At 33.2% G+C, this 25,043-nt stretch overlaps 1 protein-coding gene across 2 annotated transcripts in view; it reads left to right on the forward strand.

Moving 5' to 3' along the window:
- The window catches only part of LOC101972185 (disintegrin and metalloproteinase domain-containing protein 5), a 60,628-nt gene extending 42,335 nt beyond the window's left edge, over positions 1 to 18,293 (forward strand). Inside the window, exons 14-21 of one of the 2 annotated variants that reach the window (XM_078031250.1) lie at positions 1,667 to 1,865; positions 3,775 to 3,865; positions 4,600 to 4,819; positions 9,004 to 9,090; positions 9,697 to 9,808; positions 12,542 to 12,701; positions 13,847 to 13,903; positions 18,129 to 18,293. In XM_078031250.1, the coding sequence (XP_077887376.1) occupies positions 1,667 to 1,865; positions 3,775 to 3,865; positions 4,600 to 4,819; positions 9,004 to 9,090; positions 9,697 to 9,808; positions 12,542 to 12,701; positions 13,847 to 13,903; positions 18,129 to 18,141 (939 nt within the window). In that variant the 3' untranslated portion in view covers positions 18,142 to 18,293. The remainder of the gene's footprint in view (positions 1 to 1,666; positions 1,866 to 3,774; positions 3,866 to 4,599; positions 4,820 to 9,003; positions 9,091 to 9,696; positions 9,809 to 12,541; positions 12,702 to 13,846; positions 13,904 to 18,128) is intronic. The other variant, XM_078031251.1, reaches the window with a different exon arrangement.
- Positions 18,294 to 25,043: the final 6,750 nt, after the last annotated feature.

Consider the following 25,043-nt stretch of genomic DNA (forward strand, 5'->3'; position numbering starts at 1 on the left):
CTTTGTCATTGCTACACCAAGTAGAATTATTTTTAACTGAATAAAGTACATTTTCCTGTGCCCAAGTATACATTTAAAAAAATATGTTTCGAGACTTGGTAATAAACACATTTCACATTGGTCCCTAGATCCAGTTGTGAAAAGGCACATAGTTCAACTTATGATTTTTTTGACAGATAATGGTAGTTTCATTAATATGTAATCAAGATGGTAATTGGGGGCAATCAGAGGTTATAAATGAATTTGCTCATTCCTGGTCCAGTTACAGAAGGAGACAAAACTTTGACCATGCATTTAGACAAAACATGTACAATAGACATAACATGTACAAAGTGAGAGTCTTGGTAAGAATAAAATGTTTACTCCCCTCGCCACCCCCACAATTAGAAGGAAAAATGTCATAAACAAAAATAGTATTGAAAATTTTCCAGCAACAGCAAATTAATCAAGAGAGTCAAGGAAAGAAATCCAACACATATGTTTTTTTTTTCTCTACTCATTAATCATGGAGGTAGTAGGAAATTTAAGCTTGGTTCAGACAGCATTTGAGAAACTGAGTATTCATAGGTATGAAAAATATGTTAGAATAAAAGTAAAATTTTCATTAATACAAATTTGTAAAAGGAAACAAGTTGTGAGAAAATAGTGTTGATACTTTCTTATTATCCTTTTATTCATTTTAAATTTTTTTCATTGGTTTTGAGTTGAATGTTAATTCTGTAAGGTTGGGTGACACAAGTAGATACTATGTTTTCTATTGTCATCTATCACTTGGAGAATTTCAGTGATATTTGCTACAAATAATTTTCAATGCTCAAGAAAAAGTACTGAGAAACCTATTTTGGGGAGATGAATATCAGCTGGCCTCTGGGACCTTTGAAAACTAGAAAACTTACTTTGAATAAGATAATGATGAGGAATTGGGGCTTATATTGATGAGAAGACAGTTTCCAGAGTTGATGATTAAATGTTTCTTTGCCCAATCAAGCATGCAGAAGGCAGCCCTGAAATAGATCAGCTAAATCATAAGCACTGAATACTAACTGCAGAAATTATTTTCTTAGTTGTTTACAACATGATATATGAAATAAACTTTGTGTTGTGTATTCGCAAACTATCTTATTTTAAAATCAATATTTTTCAAAATATTTATGATGTATATTACCATTTCATAAACATTTGCTGGTTTCTTAAGATTGATAATACAGAGACTTCAGAAGCTACCCATAGCCATATGGCTTACAAGGAATTTTTGTATTAATTTTTTAGCTCCTTCCTATTTTAGCAGCCTGCTTATCTTTAAGATTCTAACATCTCTTAGAAACATTATCCACTGTTTATGTGCACAAGAAATTCATTAATATCTATGTGATGCTTTAGTAGATAACCAGAGATTTTCTTTTCTTTTTACTTTGTGGTGGGGGGTGGTGGTTATTGAACCCAGGGGAGGTTTAATCACTGTGCAGCATCCCCAGCCCTTGATAGGGCCTTTCTAAGTTGCTGAGGCTGGCTTTGAACTTGCAGTCTTCCTGCCTTAGCCTTCCAAGCCTCTGGGATTTTCCATTTTTAAAATTGCTTTGGACAACATTGAATGGGAATTTAGAACCTAAAGAGAAAGAAAATTAAGTATCATCGATACTATTCTTATGATTCTTTCCTCTCCTAGATAAAACCAGCTAATATACTTTGTAGGAAATCATTTGATTCTTTCTGTGACTTCAAAGAATTTTGTGATGGGAAAAATGCATACTGTGTGGAAGACACTTTTTCTCGAAACGGACAAGAGTGTGATTCGGGTAGAGGCTACTGCTTTGATGGAATATGTCGGTCTTTTGACAAACAGTGTCAAAATTTAATCGGAAGTGGTAATGAACTTAATTTTTTCTCAGTTCTTTAAATATTATTATTCCAAAATAAATTTTATACTATAAAAAGGTAAAAATAATTAAAGTCCTGCCTAGTATATATTTGTGTTAACCTCATCAGACATTAATTCTTTCAAAAATGTTTTTGCTTGCGATATCTATAAGCAAATGTAGAAAAACAACTAGCAATTTATTCCTAAAATACCTTGATTGTTAGATAATGGAAATTCTTTGATTTGGTATCTATGCTTAGGGCCAGTTGTCATCCATAGTAACCTAAGTTAGTGTTCCTAATTTGTTAACTTTCCAAGTCCCTTTAAACATGTTTACCTACAATATTGGAATCTCCCAGATTTGTGGATTTTTATCCCAATTTACTCTTTCTTATAATTTACTAGTTTCAGAAATCTTATATTTGGGATTTAAAAAAAGAAGGAGAGGACAGTGCTCCTTTTATTTTAGTTTCCTACCTAGCAAACTTCAAAGATTTTTATAAATCCAAGGAATTAATAGATTAACTGCCTTGGGCAGTAAATAATAAAATGATGATGATGATAATGATAATAATAATAATACAATAAAATTCATATATGAAGAGCAAACTTTTTACATCTCTTTGTGTCTTTGGAATACACTTTTGTATGGCTCTCATTTCAGTTCTAGACCGTGGCTTAAACTTCTGATAGTTTCCACCTAACATTAACACAAAGATCTTCTGCAGAAAGGGTCCTTAAGTTTTGTGAAATGGCATCTCAGTCTTAGGATTATTTTCCTCAGCACATACAATTACTATCCCAAAAGCAATTAACCTTTTTAGGGGAACTCAGTCAAAGTCTGTTGTTCTTGTATGTAAACACCATTCTAATGGAATTCCTCACCCATAGGCAGAAACACAAGTGTCTGCTCACCTTCATCACAGACCTGCTCTGAGAATGAAGTATGGTGAAAAAGTATTGTGAGTTATAAACATAAAGGAATTAACAACTGCCATAAAATAAGTACATTTTGTTCAAGGATCTTTGAACTACCAAAGGAAAAGAAAACCAAAAACAAAAACAATACAAAAGAACTAAACAAGCAAACAACAACAACAAAACAACAGTCATTAATGTTGACTTAGGCCTACTGGGTTACAAATGCATCTTTTCCTCCGAATCTCTTCTAAGAGAATTCCCACAGTAGGTTACTGGAGTTCCTATTGTCATTGTCCTTTGACATTTTCTATTCCCTCCACAGTGCACCCTGGTAACTTCTGATGCAGCTATGGTCATCAAGGGTCTATCCTAAAATGTTCCAATCTCCAGTTACTCCTAATTTACCATGTCAGAGTGATGAGCACCTATTGTAAATTGAATTTTTCACAATTTAAAAACTAGACATAATTAAATATATCAAAAAGCTGAAGTGGATGAATATTGATGTCCTTTATAGTTTTAAAATTCAATAACTCTTATATGGTGATTATTAGGATACCAGGGAATAGGGATGGGGGCTGTAGGATGGGTTAAAGAGAGTTAATGATCTTTGAATTGGTTATCAGTATTACACTCTAGATAGTATTCCTCTATTAATACAGTAAAGTGTATCTTTACAATAGGCAGGGAACTAAGACACAAAATAATCATTTTAGGAGAAATAGGACCATCACTGCTTATTTTCCTAAAACTACAGGACCTTTCTATTAATTTTTCTGTTTACTTTCTGTTTAATATAGAACAAAGTCCACCAAACTTAAAATTAGAAGCTCTCTTTTTAATCTAGTTTTTACATCATCAACCTTTTAATGCTGGGGAACTATTCATCTCTTTCAGAATCAAATAATTATTTCCAGAGCAGATACATTATTTCTATTCTATAATACAAATTCTGAATTCTAATTTACCCAAGTTGTTGTCGTTGTTGTTTTTAGATTCTAGAGGTGGTTCATTTGCTTGTTATGAGGAAATAAATTCCAGAATTGATAGATTTGGAAACTGTGGCCCGGACGTTTGTCGTTTTCCGTATGTATTTACAAAATTACAATTATGCTTGGAATGTAGGTGATAGGTTGCTAAAATTATAGAAACTTTTCTGTACAAAACACAATGGCATATTTTGCCTGGGTTTCTTTATCTGAGCTAAACAATATTATTTACTGCCTATAATAACATGTGTTTAGAATCTATAATATAAAAGTAATCATAAAAAAACCTCTATTTATTATTGCAAGGGGATAGATATTATTAGGCAGTTTACATATATAATATATTTATGACATAAATTATATAGTTATACATCTCAAATGTGTGTATTAAAAATTACTCATCCCATTTTTTTGTATGAAAAATTGAATGAAATGATCACTTGTTCAAATTTAAGAAGTTAGTATAAGGCAGAAAAGGGCTGTCAGACTGTAACAATCATTTTTCTCTTGCTAAATTGCCTCATAAAACAAAAAGAGCCATATTGTAAGTCATTGGTAATTTTTTTAGAATATTATTTAGAAAAAAATGCTGAAGACCTAGGATTACATTAATAAAACATTCTTCTTAACTTAGCTGTATGCTAAGTTAAATAAAAGTAAGCTATAATTTCACATTTGGTAGGGAACCAAGACAGAAAGTCAACAATTTAGAAGAAATAGGGAAGGCCACAGCTACTTATTTTCTAACAACAGAAAACATATGTTATTAACTTATTTTTCTGAGTTACCTGTGTTATTTCAATAGTGATATTTTTCCCCTTATTTTTCTAGTAATACGCTATGTGGAAAATTAGTTTGTACATGGCCACATAAGGAGTTAATTTCAAGAGCAAATTTTTCTGTAATTTACTCACATGTACGAGATCAAATATGTGTATCTACATATCCTGCTGGTCGGAAACCAGCTCATGATACGTTGACCACTTACAAAACTCCTGAAGACAGAGATGAAACCTTTGTAGAAGATGGCACCATGTGTGGTCCTGACATGGTAATTAGATTACAAAAATTCAAGTTATTTTAAAATAGTTATTTTTATGGTTACACTTATTTTGATAGTATACTAACCATACATATTTCCCCAATTATTTTTATTGTGGTAGATTACACATAATAAAGACTTCCACTTTAAACATTTTGAAGTATATAATTTAGTGGTATTAAATATCTGCATAATGTTGAACAACCATTACTACCATGTGTTTCCATGACCCCTTTTCTCTTGTAAAACTTTACTAGTTGAACAGAACAATAGTTCTCCCATTCACTCCTTCCCCCAGGTCCATTCTGAGTTCTTTATTTATGAGTGTGACTCTACAGGTACCTCACATGGAGGGAATCCTTCAATATTTTTCTTTCTGATTTGTTGCATTTAGCATAAAGTTCTGTGATCTATACTGAACCACAAGTCAGTATTTCCTTTCATTCTTTTTAAGGCTGAATATTATTCTATTGTAAGTATATGTCATTTTTTCTTTATCCATTCATCAGCCAATGGATATTTGGAGGCTCACCCAGTTTAGCCATTGTAAATGTCACTATGAATGCAAGGATAAAAATATCTCTTTTAAGACAAGACCCCAATTTCAATTAGTTTTAGTATATACCCAGAAATGGGATTACTGAATATAGTAAATATATATATATATATTTTTTTGAGGAACTACCATAATGTTTTCCATAATGACTATCATTATATGTTCCTGCCAAAATTTCACAAGACTTCCATTTTCTCTGTTATCATCAAGACTTTTTATTTTCTGTTTTTTTCTTCCTTTTATTTTCTTGTTTTGATAGCACACATCTTAATGGATATGAAGTGCTATCTCATTGTAGCTTTTATATTTATATTTCTGTAATGATTAGTGATATGAAACATCTTTTCATGTACTCATTGGCCATTTGTGTATCTTATTGAGATCAATATCTTATTTGACCTATTATAGTCCATTTGTAATATTTCTGTCATTGGGCCTGTACCACATTATTATCATCACTGTAGTTTTGTAGTAAGTTTTGAAATCATAAAGCATGAGATCTTTACAATTGTTCTTTTTGCAAGACTGTTTTGCTCTTGGGTCTCTTGAGTCTCTATATGAATTTAAGTTCTGATTTTTCTGTTTCTGTAAAGTATATTATTGGAATTTTGATGAGAATTGCATTGGATCTGTAGATTACTTTGAATAGTATACACATTTTAATGATATTTTTTTGAAACCAAGAATGTGAAATGTGGTTCCATATATTTATGTCTTTAGTTTCTTTCACTAATGTTTTGTTGTTTTCATAGTCCCAGTTTTTCACTTCATTGGTTAATTCCTAAGTATTTTTTTTTCTTTTTGGTGTTGTCGTAGATTGAATTGTATGAGTAGCTATCTTTTCAGATTGTCCATTGTTAGTGTATAAAAATGCAACTAAATTTTTTGTTGGTTTTTTATCTTGATACTTTGCTGAATGCATTTATTCTAATAGCATTTTTTGGTGTTTTCCTTAGAGTGTTCTACATATAACATCGTATCATGTGTAAACAATGATGGTTTTACTTCTTGCTTTCCAATTTCTATGCCATTTTTTTCATCCCTAATTGTATTAGTTAGAACTTCTAGTATTATGTTGAATAGATGTGATGAAAGCAGGCATTTTTATCTTGTTCCTGATCTTAAGAGACCTTAATTTTTTTTATTATCAACTACAATATTTACTGTTGGATTTTCATATACAATTTTTATTCCATTTAAGTAATTTTCTTCTCTTTCCAGTTTCTTTATCAGGAAAGAGTGCTAAATTTTCTTGAGGCTGACCACAAATGGTAAAGTACAATTTCTTTACCAATTGAGGTCAGCCTGTATTTTCCTCCTTCAAAGATTAAATGTCTCTTGATAGTACATAACACATATTTTAATGCCATCAATTTATGAGTCACATTTTATAAATCCAAACACATTACTGTTTTATATATTTTTAACTGACCAAAGTACTTGAATTTATACTTAGCAAATGGTAGTTCCATATTTTAACTTATTTGTAAATGACTAATTTTTTTGAGAAGCAGGATTACTGGGTGTAATATTTTTGTTTGGCACTTTCTTTTTTCTTTCAGTATTTTGAACATATCATCCCAGTACATTTTGACCTATGAAAATTCTGCTGAAAATTGGCTAATACTCTGATAGAGGTTCCCTTTTATATAACTTAATTTACTTTCCCCTTCTCTCAATATTGTCCCTTTGTTTTTAACTTTATACATTGTGATTTTGGTGTGCCTTGATGTAGATTACTTTGGATCTATATTATTTAGTGTCTTGTAATCTTCCTTGATCTAGGTCTGCCAGGACTAGAACATTCTCTGCCATTATTTACTTGAATATATATATATTTTTTTTCTCTATTTTATTATTTAGGTATAGCAATAATGCTTGTATTATTGTGAATGGCAGTTTTTCATAAGTCCCTTGAATTGTGTTTGCTCTTTTGATTTTTGATCCTTAGATGGGATGACTTTCAGGGACCTATCTTCATGTCAGTTGGTCTTCATTCTATATGATCTAATCTGCTATTGAATGCCCAATTGATTTTTTTAGTTCAATGACAGTATTCTTCAGATCTGTAATTTTTATTTTTCACTTTTTAATTCTTTCTATTTTTAAATTGACACTCTCAGTTTATTCTTGCTTTTCTCTCCTGCCTTTGATGAGCATTTTAAAAACCATTATTTTGAATTCTTGTCAGATACATCATATATCACTAACTCGGATTGATTTCCAGAAATTTTATCTTATTCTATTAACTGAAGTATATTTTCCCATTAACCTTCATTCTCTGTGTTGATTCATACATATTTGATAAAGAACTACCCCTCCCATCTTGAAGACTCACCTCAGGTAGGAGGAGGATCTCAGTGATCTACTTGGTGGGAAATGTTAACGTTTTTCTCAAATACTTTTTTTTTTTTCTGACCTCTATCTTGGGTTCCTTTGGTGCAGTCTTGTTTTCCATCCTTCTTGTGTCCTTATATTGATATCTGTGTCTATGTTGAAACATTTGTCTCTCCCAACTTTACAGTCTTTCATAGGATTTTAAAAGATTTTTTCTTATAGATGAGTGTTGATTTGGTACAGTGCCTTTGCTTTTGTTCTGCATGAATTAAGTACTGTAGTGTTAGTGCTGTTTCTTCAGAAATAGTCCATGTCAGCAATACCTGAGAGTACCTCTGTGGCAAAAGTTGCAGCAGTTTTTTTCAGTCTTTCCTGAGGAAGGATTATTCTTAAGCTCAGTGTATGCTTGGTATTGCAGGTATGTTAGCTTGGGGGTTGGTCTAATTGGGATACAGAATTGTTCTCACATTAAGTTAGCCTGGCTGGGTATGAGGTGCTAGGCTGATTTCTAAGCCTACACCATGTGTAGTGGGATTACTGACTTGAACTCAGCTTCACCATTGTGTAAGATTGTTTCTTTTCTGGCGGGTCAGATGCTATCCACATAGAATAGCATTATGCTATTGCTCTAAGTCTGAGTTTTAATATCTGGAGTTGTAGCCTTACAGTCACCTGAGTGTGACAGAATAATGTCAGAACCCCTGGTATGTATAGTACAGCTCAATAACAAATTTGTAGAACATTTTTCTTTGACTGTTTTCATAATAGTATTTTTAGAGTTGTATTCATTGTTTCAGTTGAAAAAGTCAAATTTTGCTGATTTTACTTTTTATAATGGATTCAAACGTTTTTCTTATTGGTAAATGAATAATTCAATTGAAGATTACTATTGCTAAAAGAAGACCTTTAGTTTTCAACCCTGGCTGATTGTAAAAATTGTCTGAACCTGTTCCCAGAGCTTTTGATATAATGGTCTCAGGTGGAGACCAAGCATGGGTATTGTTAAATGCTTCTGAGATAATTATGATTTTCTCATCATTTATCTTTAGAAGAGTACTTCTAGTGTTAGATGGTGAGACAAAAACTCCAACTTCTTGCATATACTTTTTATCTTTATAATTCAAAGGTACATAACTATTTCAGTGATGTCACAATTACCTTTTACTTTATGGAGTACTCAGGGATTTTTATGCCAATTCTGGGTAATATGAACTCTGGGATTTTCTTGAAATTTTCTTATGTGTTATTATGCACAAAATCTGATTGCTTATATTTTTTACTTTATTTTGCTTTCCCTTAGTATTGTGAAAGAATGCAGTGTAAAGAAGTTCGGTTCATTATAGATGAGAGTGTTTGCAATGCTACTAGAAATTGTGATAACCATGGGGTAAGTAACTTTAGTGTTCATTTTAAGCACTATGCTATTAACAATTCAATAAACAATTGGGGATTTAAAAAATGATTAGATTTTTTTTGGTAATTTTGTGCTATAAGGTGTTCTTTAATAGTCTATAATTTATAGCTTAAAACTTGTAGTGTTAAGAAACTTGCAAAACCATTATGGAAGTAAAAGATGATTCTGGATATATAAGATGTTTACTAAGTGTTTGTAGTGGATGTGTTTTTGTCATTTTGTAAAAAAAATTGATCTTATTTTTTATAAAAAGAAGGCAGAAAGTGTTTAAAAATGTCATTAGAATCTTATTGCTAGGCTAGCTAGTTTAATTTAGTATGGGCTGTCCTGTGAAATTAGCAAGTAAAATTATAATTAGTGGTATATTGTTAGTAATTACAAGGTATTTGTGTCTGGCTGTGAATAAAGTTAAAAGAATTTTAAAAAATTGATTTGGCAACCGAAGTTATATGTTATATGGCATGCATCAGGGAAAATTTAATGAATTTGTTTATTTAAGATAAAATCTTTGTAATGAGATGCTCTGAGGATTAAGCACAGGCTATCAGTCTTTACAGAAAGCTATCTTTATTATTCCAGGTTTGCAACAATTTTAACCATTGCCATTGTGAGGAAGGATATACCCCTCCTGACTGCGCAAAGAAGGCTGGAGGATTTGGAAGTGTTGATGATGGACATGAAATTAAAATGGGTTGGTGTCCTTAATATTTTGTTTGAAGTTAGATTACACAGATAACCTTATGTCAACAGATATGGCTTTATTTTATTTTATTTGTTAGACTTTTTAAAATCTGAAATTGTAGGTTTGTAATGTTCTTTCTGTCTTAGCACTGACTTTGTTTATGAATAAAAAAGTGTACCTAATATTAGGCAATTTTAAAAGTAGAAATTCCATTGCATATACTTTGACCAGTTAATTCAAATTTTTCACTTTTAATTGTCTCAGATATTCTTAGTTTCAAATGTTTCACTAGTCATGGTTATATGAATATTTCTGGGATTCAGGCTGTCTTTTTTTTCCTATTGACTTGATACTTGGTTGTCTTTCTCCTGCCATGTGACTCCAAAGTAGTCTTATGAAATTTCTTCTTTTGCATTTCACCCTTGCTGTACCTGAGTAGTATTTTGAGGTAAAAAAAAAAATGAGACTGCATAAAACTAGGGGACATCCCCTGGTTCTACAAGGTATGTCAAACTCATTCAAATTAACTGGGAACATTGGTGAGCTGTCCATCCTATCCCCCTTCTTTTTGGGACTTTATAAGAAAATCATGCAAGTCCTGGTCAGACTTCTCTGTAGTTGGTTGTTATAAGGTGATTAACTTTTTAGAGAGATGATATATAGCCATATCCAACTATGTATCAGGCTAAAAGAAAAGCTAAATGTTACGTATGACTGTGTGTGTATGTGTGTGTGTGTGTGTGTGTGTGTGTGTGTGTGTATCTATGTGTATATATATATTATTTTCACAAAAAAGTAAAAAGTAGATATATAAATGATTATATATTATTATATATTGCTTACATTTGTTGTTTAAAGCATAATAGGACTAGTGAACAGTATTAGTGACAATTGTTTATGACATAAACAAATCTTATTGTTGAGAAAGATATAGTAGCATTTTATAAAGAGAAAAAGAAAGTCCTCCAATGTTGCAATTTAACTTTAATAAACTCTTCACTGGGTCCGTTTTGCTGGCTATGTTCTTAAGGCACACAAGACTTTAAAAACATAAATAAATAGGAATAATTAGACATTCCTTGTATTAAAATAAAAATAACTTTTTGTTCCATGATGTAGTCATATATTTTTAGCCTTTCTGTTTTATTTTCCAATATACTTCTGTGAATTGTTTTTAGCTTTTAAGACACCCTCATTTTTATGTATTAGCAAAACTGAATAAACTTCAACAGTAAAATTTATTTTGACTTGCAACTCTACTCCATATCAAGCCATTATTATTTTGATTGCTGGTGTCAGCACAGCAAAGTGCTTTCAAAGCAAGTGAGGTCATCAAGAAAAATATCTTTGTAATGAAAGTATTGTAGCTTGGATTTCTTGGGATTTTATTTGTCAGAAGCAGCAAGGTCAAGATTTATTTTTCAGGTCTACAAAACATGTCCACTTACTTTGTATCTACAGGCTTGTACTGGAAGAAGGGCTATTTGTCAGTCAGGTCTTTTGCATACTTCATTTTCTAGGTTATGCAGGTCTAAAATGCTTGTCACTTTTAAACACTTCCAAAGTACCTTAGTGTTATAGAGCCACATGAGCATACAATAAGCACTGATAAAATTCAACCTCTCTTTGTCCAGCCTCCTCACCCTACCACATTCTTACCAATCTCTACTATTCATTATTCTATATTCAGTTTGACATTTTTTTTTAAGCTTCCACATATGAGGGAGAACATGTCATACTTGCCTTTCCACATCTGGCTTATTTCACTTAGCATAATCTTTTTGAAGAAAGAGTGGATAAATTTCTGTTTTATTGTATCTTCCCCTTTTCTGTTTTCATCCTCCATGTTATTAAAAATTAGAGAAGAATAACCTTATATTTCCACATTTTAAAATTAAGGATGTATGGCAGGCTCATATGTTAACATATGTTCTAAGTCTGGCAGCAATACTAGTTATCTTGTACATATATATGTCTGCAGAAGTTATCTTCTCTCATAAATAAAAAGAATCATTAGGGGCTGGGTTGTGGCTCAGAGATAATATGCTCATCTACCATGCATGAGACACTGGGTTCAATTCTCAGCACCACATAAAAATAAAGATATCATGTTCATCTGTGTGTGGGCTCTCTCTCATCCAGTTGGATCTTATGGCTTCTCAAATAATTCCATTTTGGTTGATATTCTTCTCTCCAGGTTCCCTAGCATGGCAATGTCACCTTCACCATCCAAGGTGGTAGCCCTAACCCCTTCTTTTGGTGCTTATTAAACTACTTCATCCTTTATCCATTTCCAGTTCCAAAGTCATTTCCACATTTTTAGGCATTTGTTAGAATAGCAGCCTACTTCCCAGTACCAAAATCTGTACTACTATCAAGGTTTCTTCAGAGAAACAGAACAAATATGAAAATGGCTCAATACCATTATGGAAGCTGACAAATGGCAAGACTTTCAAGGTGAATTGACAAACTGGAAAATAATTTAGTAAATGTTTGCAAATATTATATAATCTAAGAAAACATTACATAGTGTAAAAATTGAGCAATCAAAAATATCAGTAAAATATTCCCAACAGCACATTTATATACTTAGTTCATTTTTTTGTTTTTTATTTTATTCACAGTCAATATGAAGGAGGTGTTTGAGGTTTGGGAATAATGTTGATAATAATGCCTTATCCATTGTCTCATTTGGTTATTGAAATCTCTGACCTAATTTCAAATTGATATTTTCTATTCTAGCTGGAAAATCTGCAGATAGAGGTCCTGGTAGTTCACAAAAACAATACTTTCAAGTCAGTATGTACGTTTCCATACCTCTGCTTATCATTACTATTGCCCTTTTAATTAATCAGGATAAAATAAGAAAGCAATGCTTCAGAGAGGAAAGTGAAGCTGACAGGTATGTACTTGTATATATTTACTCTTATAACAGTAAACAAATTGAGAAAATAGTATTTGTGTTTTATCAGAAATGACTATGACTATAGGTAAGGCAACATAAGGAGAGACCTGGAGACACATTCAAATTGATTTGATGTCCATTGTGTGTTTTCCAGTATTGTTCAACCCTAGAATCATTTATTTTACTACCAGTATCCCTGTAGGAGGAAACATGGCTGCCGAGAATATCTTAGAAGTATATGTAGCCTTTTGATCCTGTTAAAACAGCTATATTGCCCATAGGCTTTAAAGAACAGGTGACACTGCATTTCAAGGGAACTTGCTAACAATAGTTTTATTAAACGTGGCTTCTCAGGTCAGTCATCAACACAATATCTGTATTACAACACAATCTCTTTCTGAATTAGAGATAAGATCTTTGAACCTGCTTCCATGATATTTATTACAGTGTCACTTCTTAACTAGAAATCACATGTATGGCGGTTAATATTAGATTCAGAGTCAGAAAGCAGTATTGTATGTAATCTGAAATATAACTCTTAGCTTTGGAAAACTTGTTCACAAATTCTAAATCTTGAATGTCAAACTGATATCTTGAGCAAGTGATTTAATTTTTATGTACTTCAAACTATTCTGTATAACTAACTCCCTAGAGTAAATGATAATGGCTTTCTAATGTATCAAAAACTTTTGGATTCATCAACTGAATAAGTGAAATCACCATATTAACTATAAAGAATCACACACATTTTAGTATATTTAATATTGAGTTTCCTTACATAAATTGCAGGATTTTGCCATATGGAGTACCATATAATGTTTTGATTAATTGAATTTTTTTGAGTGCTACTTAACAGTTGGGGCTTAATTTGATCTGAAGAATTAGAAATACCATAGAGTACAGGGGCCTTCCTATACAGATGGGCTTATGGCATAAATGCTTGAATAAGTACACATTGAGGTGAAAAGAGCCAACCAGCAAAGCAAGGTGCTTGATAGCATTCACTTCAGTAATGAGACTGTGCCTGTTTTGTTTTATGTTGGAAATAACATGTTACATATTTGATATTGTTTGCTTGAAGAACAGTCTTTAAAAGAACTTAAAATTTTCTCCACTTTTAAATAAATTTATTGATTTCATAGATCTATGGCAGAAGAAAACACTACCACTAGCAGCATCAAGTCATCCCCCACTGAAAAGTGAGTATGGAACAATGTAATAAATCACCTTGCAACCTATGTTTTGATCATTGTCTAGGACCACTTAAAATGGTTCCTTTAAAAACAATTATATTTATTCATAATATTCTTTGTTATTCTCACTAGAGTTTATTTTATAATTATAAGCAATGAAACTTGGTTTCTTCATTTCTCAATCTCCCCTCCCTGTCCTATCCTGAAGGAAGGGTGTTTTGCACTCACCCTAACATTTATGGGAATATATATTAATTCAATGATATCATTAAAGATCTGGATGCTATAATTTTAAATTTTCTTACAAAGTTGATATTTGGGCATGCATCAGGACACAAAAGCCAAGTCAAATTAAGCCAACCCTTGAATAATCATTTTAACTTATATTTTGATTAATTAAATAAATCACAATAGCAAACGCATCATTCATGGAAAAGTGTATGTAATATGCTCCACTCACTCCAATAGGATGTACTACAAAGTCACGTGGCAAATAAGACACATAAATAATTACATATTGAGATATTAGTAAAGAACTGGAAAAGTAATTTAAATGATTACATCCTCCAAATATTTAAGGAACAAACTATGTCATTCTTATACATTCTGATGTAGAGAATATGGGGTGGTTATTAAAAAAAAGCAAACCTAATCATTTTTATAGATGAATAAGAATTATATGAAAATCCATATGTAGTAGAATGAAATTTAACCCCTATCTCTTACCCTGAACAAAACTCAAAAATGGATCAAAGACCTAGGAATTAGACCAGAGATCCAAAGGAGTAACGCCAAAGGGAAAAAAGGACAAAAGAGCTGCAACACAGAGAAAAACATTAACAAAAGGCACCATTATGTCCTTACGTAAAGTAATTCACTTAAATGAACATAGATTAAATTACCCAATCAAAAGGAATGAATGTACTAACAAAAGAAAGAAAGAAAAACACGATCCAAATAAACTCCAAAATACTAACTTTACAATTAAAGGCTCTCGTAGACTCAAAATGAAGGGATGGACAAAACTATGTGAGTGGCACCAAAAGGAGCATAGAGACAGCAGTTTCCAGTTTCTGGGTATGCATCTGAGTAGAGCAGCACTCCATGTGCTCACACTCATATTGCTGACCTACATGCTGCAGATGATATCTGTATTTGTACTCTATCCTCCTGCAATATCCCTTGATGCCCTCTACTGAGATGTTGTTTAAAGAGTTTCCATTAAAAATTGCAGAACACATATATAAAGGTGAATTTCAATCTGGGAGGCACTAGGTAAGCTAATGGGTAAACCTATGATTCAGAAATTCCTCTGTCTCCAATAGCAATGAGTGATTTTTAAATTGAAAGTATAAGAATGCTTATTATAGATTTATTCTTTATTTAATTTTTTTAATATTTATTTTTTAGTTTCTTTTAGGTGGACACAATCTTTATTTTTTATTTTTATGTGGTGTTGAGGATCGAACCTAGCGCCCCACACATGCCAGGCGAGCGCACTACCACTTGAGCCACATCCCCAGCCCTAGAAATATATTTTTAAGTTTTAAAGCACCACATAAACACCAGATTACATACCATGAAGTGATATGTAATATTTTGTTTAACAAGATATCATATCACAACAAACAATAGCCGAGTAATGAAGCAAAAATCTTTAAACTCTAGAAAATACATACACTTGTACCACCAAATTGGTGATTAATTAATCATATTTTTATAATTTTGATTTTGAATTTCTTGGACCCAAAATATTCCTGAAAATTATCGTTGTCAACTCTAGATATACTTGTTTGAATTATTAGTATGTGGTTGGTTGAAAAATTTCATTGAAAAAAATTCTTGACTATTGTCTGAAAATCTTTATACACACACACACACAAACACACAATGCAACACAACTTCAAATATGTGCCCCCCCAAACATTATAATTTTATTTTAGATATAAATGTGAAAAATAAAATAAGAAAATATCTAAAATAAAAATTTGGAAAAATCAAATATCATTTTTACCTTTAGTAAGACACAAACAATATTAACCATAAAGAAAACCCATGGATTTGTTGAAATTAGGAGTTTCTAGTCATTAAAACATTGCTATGAAAGTGAAAATGTTATCCACAGGATTGGAAGACATACTTGTATTCAACAAATGTATATTTGTTCACATTCTGTATATATGGTATACAAAAAGAACACACACACACACACACACACACACACACACACTCACACTGAGGGAGAGTATTCATAGCAGAACTAATTGTGATACCAAACTACTAGAAACAATCCATCTTTAAGTTTTTACTCTATTCTTTCCCCAAATCAATAATGTTCATATGGTTAAATATTTAATGTAAACCCAAGTGTTTTTTTTTTTGAGACATAGACAAGAAGAATTGGGAAAAGATTCTGAAATTCATATGCAAGAAGAATGTATGGTAGCCAGGCAAATACCATCTAATTTTCAAAAAGTATTTTTTTTATTTCAATGTACTATGGAATACATACTAAAATATCTAAGAAACTTTGAGAGATGTGAGAATTAAAATTAAATTCTCATAATCATATTACCCAAAGAGGGTGTATGATAACAATTTATATGTGCATCTTCTTAAATGTTTTTCTAAGTAAAATATTAGAAGACCTTACATATACTTTTGTTCAAGAATATTATGGACAACTTTCTTTTTCTTAAAACATGGATCTCTATCACCACTTTGTAACATAAAAATAATTTATTTTAAAAGTCCACTGTTATGAATATTTAGGGTATTACCAGTTTTTAGTTATTACAAACATCCTATAAAAAATACCTCTGCATGGATGTAAACATCTTGGAACAACTGTCCAGTTAGGTCCTGGAATAAATTCTCAGAAAAGAGATTGATCAAAGAATGTTTACTTTTGTGTCTTAATTTAACCTATTGTTAAATTACCAGCTAATTGTGTCAAGTTATAACTTTTCTGAATTATTAGTTTTTAGTCAACTTGACATGTGAGTGGTAGATTTCCTGAGCCTTAGCATATCTTAAAATTTACTTTCTTTTACTATTTTATAGAATTTTCTTTGTAATTTTCCACTGTGATATTAAGGAATGAGGTATAAAAAGTATGGAAATAGAAGTAGGAACCATATAATATGATCACATAGAATTAAAGAGCTTTGAAGACTACATTTAACATGAGGGATGTTTCACATATTTTAACATTCTCCAATCTCCATTGATTTTTATGCTATTTAAATTAAGATTTTAGATCTAGGTTACTGTTAAGAAACCTCTGCTTTTTGTATATTTTTTGGTTTTAAAAATATTTTGTAATTTTCACCATTATACTTAAGTTTATAAGTAAGTACAGTTAACTTAAGTAATTGAATTTATGTTATGTTTAATTTGTTTCATTATTCATAATTTTAAAGGATGCTTTTAGCTTTGATGGTATTAAGATTCTGGTCTACCCAGAAACCTCGAATTGCCTGAATCTTGTCTACCTTCACTCTCCTAATTCATTCAATAAATTGTGAGATCTAAATCATTCTGCTTCTTATGACACTTAAACAAATTAAAAACATTTTTTAAAAATATAGGTATGCAAAAAAAATGAATTATGGTCAATCCTGGCCCATCCAGGGATGATCACTGTTCAAAACTTTCAGTGTATGGGTATATACCCTTGTGTGCATGTGTGTGTGTGTGTGTGTGTGTGTGTGTGTGTGTGTGTGTGTGTGTATGCACTTATGTGCATATTGATGTTTTTATTTAATATAAAATATAATAGTTAGAATTAGCCTTCTTTTTCCTTTTAATTTTAAATCAAAATTATTTCACATATTTAGAATTGAAATTTCCATGGCCCTTCATTTATTGACTTGAATAGGTACCAAACATGGATAAATAAACACTTAGGGTATTTTAGGAAGCAATGTATATTATAAAACTGAGAGTATCTGGGCTGGGGTTGTAGCTCAGTGATAGAGCGCTTGCCTTACATGTGTGAGGTGTACTGGGTTTGATTCTCAGCACCACATAAAAACAAATAAAATAAAGGTATTGTGTCCATCTACAACTAAAAATAGAATAAAAAAAAAGAAAAACTAAAAGTATTTGTAGTTGAAGTGACAGGTAATTGTTTTTTGGTTTTTTTTTCTTTCTGGGATTAGTTTTCATTTTCTTAATTATCTTGAATCACTTGTATCTTTTAAATTTTGTGTTTTGGTTTCTTCTACAGCAACAGTTCCTAACTATCTTGAATGCTAATATCTGAGAGAGAAGAAAGTACCAAATCTATCATCATAAACTGGCTTGAATCAAGAAGGAAAAAAAAAATCTCTCAGCTCTGTTGTCACTACTAAAGGGTTGAAACTATGAAAAAAATAAATCACCTTGCCCCAAATCTCCTGAGTTCTGTACTATATTGTCTCTGTGTATTCAGGACCAGTTTTTACTTTATCTTTCCTAACTTGCCTGCAGAAGTGGCTCTAAGTCAGGTGAGAAACAGCCTAAGACTCTCATCCTCTGATACTAACAAGACCTATCCAGCTTCACAGCCCAAGGGCAGAGTGTAGGCTCTTTTCTTCTACTTATAGGTCTGACTCTACTTTCCATAGTCTGACCACCTCACTTTCCTTCAGAGTGCCTTCAAACTCTGACTTGGCATTTACTCAGACATAATCTGAATCCAATCCCTTTAAGGCTACTACTTTTCCTTGTACACCTGTTTTAGTGTGTTGAGCAATCTGTTCACGAAAAGTAGATTTACCATGAAGCTAAAGAAGCAACAACTTCAGGGCCATTTACCCACATAACCCCTTTTTGGCCATGGACCTAATTTGTATTCTTATGTTCATCAAATTTTTATGGTTCAGGCCATACTGAACTTGGCTCTGTTTCTGCTGTGTACCAATTTCCTTGGTAGTGGTGATCTGGAGCTTGTTCACACCTGCCCACAAGAGCAGAATTATTTAAAATGTCAGAATTTATGCTGCTTAGCTGTCATACATGATTTAAATTTAAATAATAAGTTAAAAATACTTAGACTGATCATTATTGTTTTATAATTTAGTTTCACTTTTGCTCTTGAGGTTATAGTTACCATATCTTTATAGTGGGATTACTATAAAGTATTATACTGTGTGTCCTGCTGCCTCTCTTTTCAAGTCTTCTAAAAATAGTGGTTTGAAATTGGCCTTCACTGAAACGGATAGACCTATAAATTTGGGATCCTTTATCTTCCAGAGGGTTAGATGTATAACATATATCAGCAAACCACTGCCTTTGAGGGCATTTCAATTTCCTTTGAGTTTTCTTTTCCAGTATTTTGATAGAGGTGCATTGGAGAAGATAATTGTAGCTTTAATCTATCCCCAACTCTTCCTGGAATCAGAATACCCAGTTGGTTGGTTCCCTATTAAGTTTTGACATGGTTTTTGGTGAGGCTGAAAGCTACCTCTGGCAGAGGCAAATAAGGTGTGTTTCAGATCTGCTGGGTTTTGGAGTGTAGAGGAGCAGCTGAGTTGTTCTGTGTTTACATTCCCACAAGTCTAAGTGTCTTGCCCTTAGAGCTGTTCAAATACTGATGAGCCGGGATGTCTGAAGAAAGGAACAGGAAGTAAGGCCAAATTTCCCAGGTGCTAGGAATAACTACCAAATACTTCAGTACCTCTGGACCAACAAGGTGAGTCTGGAGTTCCATATAAAAGAGCATTTGTACTTTCACTGTCACCCACCCTAAAATGCTCAGAAGAGTTAAGAAAGATTTTCAAAGATGGAGTAGAAAACGTCTTGCGAAGAGTCACTGCGCTTTGGGATTTGAAAAGGAAGAGGAGTGCTGCAGGTGTGAAGGTGCTGCCAGATCAGAATGTTTTCTGAAAGAAAAATTTCCTATTCCTCATAATTTCTCCTGAATTGGTCAAAGGCCAGTGAAGATGTAAACATTATGTAGTTGTGAAATACTTTAAGGGCATTTAGGAAGAACGGGGTTTAGTAATTCTGTAGTTAGCATTAAAGGTCTGTCCTGTTAGGCAGTTATAGTTAGGGGCATTTATTCACTTTATAGGTATAAGTTCTCAAACTCAAAATGTAAAATTATTTTCTCATTGTTCACTGAAGAGAGGGTTCAGTCTTTCTCTGAAATTACTAGAAAAATCATCACTTATGTATATGCGGTTGTGGATTACTTTCACTTCTCTCCTTTCTCTGGCTTTCTTAGTTGATATTTGAGTGTTCTATTATCTAAAAGAAGAATGCCATTGAGTAAAGACAGTAGTAAATATTTATTAAATTAAAGCATACTCTGTGATCACAGATTCTATTCCAGTGTTAGTAAAGTATGACCTCACTTAGACATGGGTACTATGCATCTCAACCCATTATTTAACGAAGGTATAATAATACTACTCTCACTAAATCATGCTATCCTGGAAATCCTATACATTTCACATTTATTTTTATCACTTTAATGTTTACATAAGATATTAAATGCATATCTTAAGTATTTTTTTTGCTTTGATCATTCTTATTCCAGAGCTTTTGGGTTATGCATATAATGAAACTGGCCATTTGCATTTAGATTCTTCACATGTTAAAGCAATAAATGTCCTTGACATGTTTCTTTCTTGAAGTAGACATATCACTAATATTGAGAATTTTTTCCACATTGATCACAAATAGTTCACTTTGTTTTATGTAGAAGTTGCATGGGAATAGACATGAAACTCTGGTAGAAGAGTACTTGTGAGTCCATAGGTGGTACAGAGTAAGAAGATTTAAAAACCTTTTTTTTTTATGTACACATGTGTTAATAATTCTGTTTGACATTCTTATGACAACTTATGTTCTAAAACTTCAGCAATATTGACAGTGTACTTAGTATTCACAAAGAATTAATTTACTTTCTATATGATTTTCTAAATGTATTTTTTAGTATGCAAGGATATTTTGTGGAGTGAACAAATTCAGTTATAACTTATAACATTTTGCACCCATTCTGAAATCATCTCATAGCCTTTTAGGGGATATACATACATAAAGAATTTAGGATATACTTGAAAATGTGGCTCACATGAAGAGGAATCCTTTTCTTTTTTTGCGGTGGCATATGGTTATATAGATCTGTAAAACCTTAAGAGGGACAGATGAAATTTTCAATAAATGGGCCCATGATGGTTGGCCCTTGAATATGACAGCACTTAGTGTGTTTAGGAGGATGTGGAGGGGACCCTCTCATCAGGGGGTAACCTGTCAGTATGTGTTTCTTTTCCAAGTCTTTAATAGAATAGGGTTCCTGGGATGAATTTGTGGAAAGATAAGGTTGGATCGAGGTGCTGGGACCACTTGATTTCTGAATTCCAGAGAGCCCTTTGTACCTGTCTCCAATCTTTTGTATTATAGACTCAATGGCAAGGACTGAGGTCAGAAGTGATCTTCTGTGGTGCTTTTCTTAAGGGTTCAGTTGAAGAGAGGTTCTGGGACAATTCTGACTCTTCATATGGCCAGAGTCATTAACCAGCCTTCTAAGGTATCTTGGGTTAATTTTGCCAAGGCACTTTTGATACAAAGCACTTTTCCTGATGACTGTGTGTGTCCAGAGGTATGACTATGATAAGTAATGTTCAATGCCCCTGAGACTTATTTTGTCACTTTGGAGATAAAGAAAGGTCCATTGCCACTCTGGCCCAGAAAGTTCAAACTAAGGAATAATAAACCTTTAGTGACCTCTTGGTCCTTTTTTGGTTTGGATGGAATATGATTTTATCCACCCAGAAGAAGTATGAAAGGCATACCTGGAGATTGTATCTTGGTATTGCACAGGGTTAAGTAAAGGACAGAGCTTGATCCCTACCCCCATTGCTACAGAGGCATAGAGGGCAAGTCCTTGTGACCCCTCAAATGGAGGATTCAAGATCCTCCCTAACCCTAAAGGTTCAGGTGACTTATCAGTAAATGCTTCTCTTCTTAAATGACACAAAACATGAATCCTTTTAACAATTTTTCCTTGGTCATTCTCAGGTAGTGAAATTTTATTATTTCCCAACTCTTTAATCCACAAGTCGTCTTCTGCTGGCTTATTTTGCGAATATCTTGCCTATGTTTCCTCAAATTTTGAAAAAGAGGAGTTTGTGTCCAAGCTTGGGGTAAGGTATATTATAGCCATTTCTGAAACATTTTGAAGTTGATCTTAGTTTTCTGGATTAAAGAAAAAATTGCCTTTTTGGTTTATCATGCTGTACATGACTGCTTCCTAGAAGGGTAGATGTATTCTTTCCAGGAAAGTGGGAATTTCAGGCTCATGCTTGGGGAGTTTTTTGGTTAGGAGGTCCCCTTTATTTTCATATGGCAACATAAGCATGAGAGAATACTAAAGCCTATCTAAGAGTTAGTATAGAAGCTGACTTGTATTTATCTTTCTCTGGTTGTAGTGATTGGGTAAGCAACATTATTTCAGCCCCTTAAATTGCTGAGTTGCTTGGGGGAAGGGATTTTGCTTCAATTACCTCTTGTGTGTTACTCAGCTTTATGTCTCTCTGACAAACACCTGAGAAGAAACAACTCCAAGGAAGAAAAAAATTACTTTAACTCACAGTTTCAGACCATGGTTGACTGCTCCATGGCAGAAATATCATGGCAGAAGGGTGTGGCAGAGACAACTGCCAGGCTTATGGCAGATGGGATGCAGAGATAAGAGGATGGAGCTGGGGACCCCAAAGGCATGGTCACAAAGACCCACTCTTTCAATTAGGTTCTACCTCCTGAGGCAGGAGGACAGGGAACAGGGTAAAAAATGGAGGTTGGGGAGATGGAGACATGCAGGATGAATGAAGAACTGACACCAACTGAACTTAAGCTACTGCCAGAACTTGGATCTTACAGTGACTGAAACTTGAAACTTAGCGTAATTGGATTTGAAAAGTATGAGGATTTGACAAAATGTTTCACCTCATTTGTATATGGACCCAGCCATTTGTATATGAGACCCGTGTCCATATTCAGAATATAAGAACACAAAACTGAGACCCATTCCCGCTAGGTGAGTCTGGTGTTCCTTTCGTAGGCAGTGTACTTGTGCTTCAATAAATCTTTCTCTGTCCCGTGTGTGTCTCATCCAATTCTTTGTTCATGACCTGGAAAATCTGGAACTATGAACTTTGTGGTTGTACAAATCCAGGAACACTACTACAGTTCTTAATAATGCCTTCAAACTGTTAATCCATCAGTGAGATCAGATCCAATCAATCCCCTCATGATTTAATCATTACCCCCCAAAGTCACACCCTCTGAACCTTGCTGCATTGGAGAACAAACTTTCAATACATGAGCTTTTGGGGGACATTCCAGACCCAAAGCATAACATCTGGAGACTAAGAAGTTATAGAACCTGCTCTTTAAGCTCCAACACCCATTTAACTGCTTCCATTTGTGAACCATTCTACATCAGGGTTGGTCAAAGTCTGAGATAAGGCCTACTATAATAGAACTGCTTCATGGTCTCCACCCAGGAACAAAGTGATCTCCTTCCTCTGGGGTAGGAAACAGGGTTGCTAAGTTTAAAATTCAGTGGCTTCAGGGGATTCCAGTAGGAGAGTCATCTTCTAGCTCTCCTTTGGTGCCCTTTAATTTCAAGGGCACTATGAACCTAGTGGGGAATCTGAACCTTCAGTGTGTGGCTTGGGGTTAATTTAGCGGAAATTTCCCACCAGAAAAGCTGTGGCAGACATGGCCCATAGGCATCCTGGCCATGCATACAACACTAGTTACATTTAGTAAAGTAAGTTACAAGTTGAGCAATGCCACCTAGCCTTTGATTTAGGAATCCCAGCACTACATCTTGTCTCTCAGCTATACATAGAGTTAATGGCTTACCCAAGTGAGAAATCCCCAAGCCTGGGCAAACATCAAAATTCCATCAAAAAGGGATGGATGGAGTATTACACATTTGGCAAAGTTTGTTTTTCTTAAATTATCAATAGGTTCCTCTGCTCTGGAGATAAAAATGGTAAATAGAAAGATATAATTTTTTATCACTAGGTATGATCTTATATTTTCCTGACTAGTGCCTTGCATCAGAAAGGTGACACATCCTTACCTTTGACAGACACCTTTGCTTTGAGAAATTCTTGGAGCTTCAGGAGTCTTCAGATTTGTTCAGCCTTCCACAAAGGAGAGAACAGAAGGACCCAGTGAGGGCTGAGAACATAATTGACAGTGGTAGGCACAGTTTGCTCTCCTATTTTCATCTTAGTTCTCCTTGTTTGAAATGATTAGGACAGCTATGAGGCATCCCCTGCAGACTGTCCTGGATTTCAGGATCAAGATTTCTGACATAAAACCATAACACCTCATGGATGACATATAGTTTGAATCAAAAAAATGTTTTATCCACAAGTCAAATTGAAGTCATACTGCTGATTAGCAGTGATGAGTCCTGGTTCCTCACATGTTGAAATATAATATTAGAGAAACATGCCGAGGCAAGCACATAATGCAGGGTTTATTTAAAAAGAGGTAATGCAGACTTATGCCAGGAGCAAGAAGGGGGCCCTAGTTGGTATCCTGGTATCCCAAGTGTCCGCCGAAAACTAAAAAATAAATATTAAAAAATTCATTCTCTCTCTCTCTCTCTCTCTCTCTCTCTTAAAAAATCACAAGAAACATATAAAATTTCAAAACTCAAAATCAAATTATGCTGCAGAATATAGAATTAACACACACACACACACACACACACACACACACCTCAATTGTATATATATTACCAATGAAGTAGAAGTCAAAACAAATAAACCAACACAATATACAATTATTATAATGAAAATTGAACAATAAATAATGAAATAACCACACATGTGAGATATATGGTGAAAATTCCAATAATCTTATAAAAGATATCAAGTAATTAAATAGGGACATGCCACATTCAAACACTGGAAGACTCAATACTAAGGTGATTGGCACCAATACCATTTATATCAAAGTCACAGTAAGGTTTCTTGTAAGCATAGGGAAATTGATTCTATGAAGTATATAGTAGAAATGCTAGAATAGCCACAACAATGTTGAAAATAAAGAACACAGTGAGAAGAATTGTTTTTCAAAGTGAAAATGGGGAGTTAAAAAGTCAAATGACACACAGGTAAATGGAAGAGAA

The sequence above is a fragment of the Ictidomys tridecemlineatus genome, chromosome 14 (genome assembly GCF_052094955.1).
Source record: "Ictidomys tridecemlineatus isolate mIctTri1 chromosome 14, mIctTri1.hap1, whole genome shotgun sequence".
Lineage (NCBI taxonomy): Eukaryota > Metazoa > Chordata > Mammalia > Rodentia > Sciuridae > Ictidomys > Ictidomys tridecemlineatus.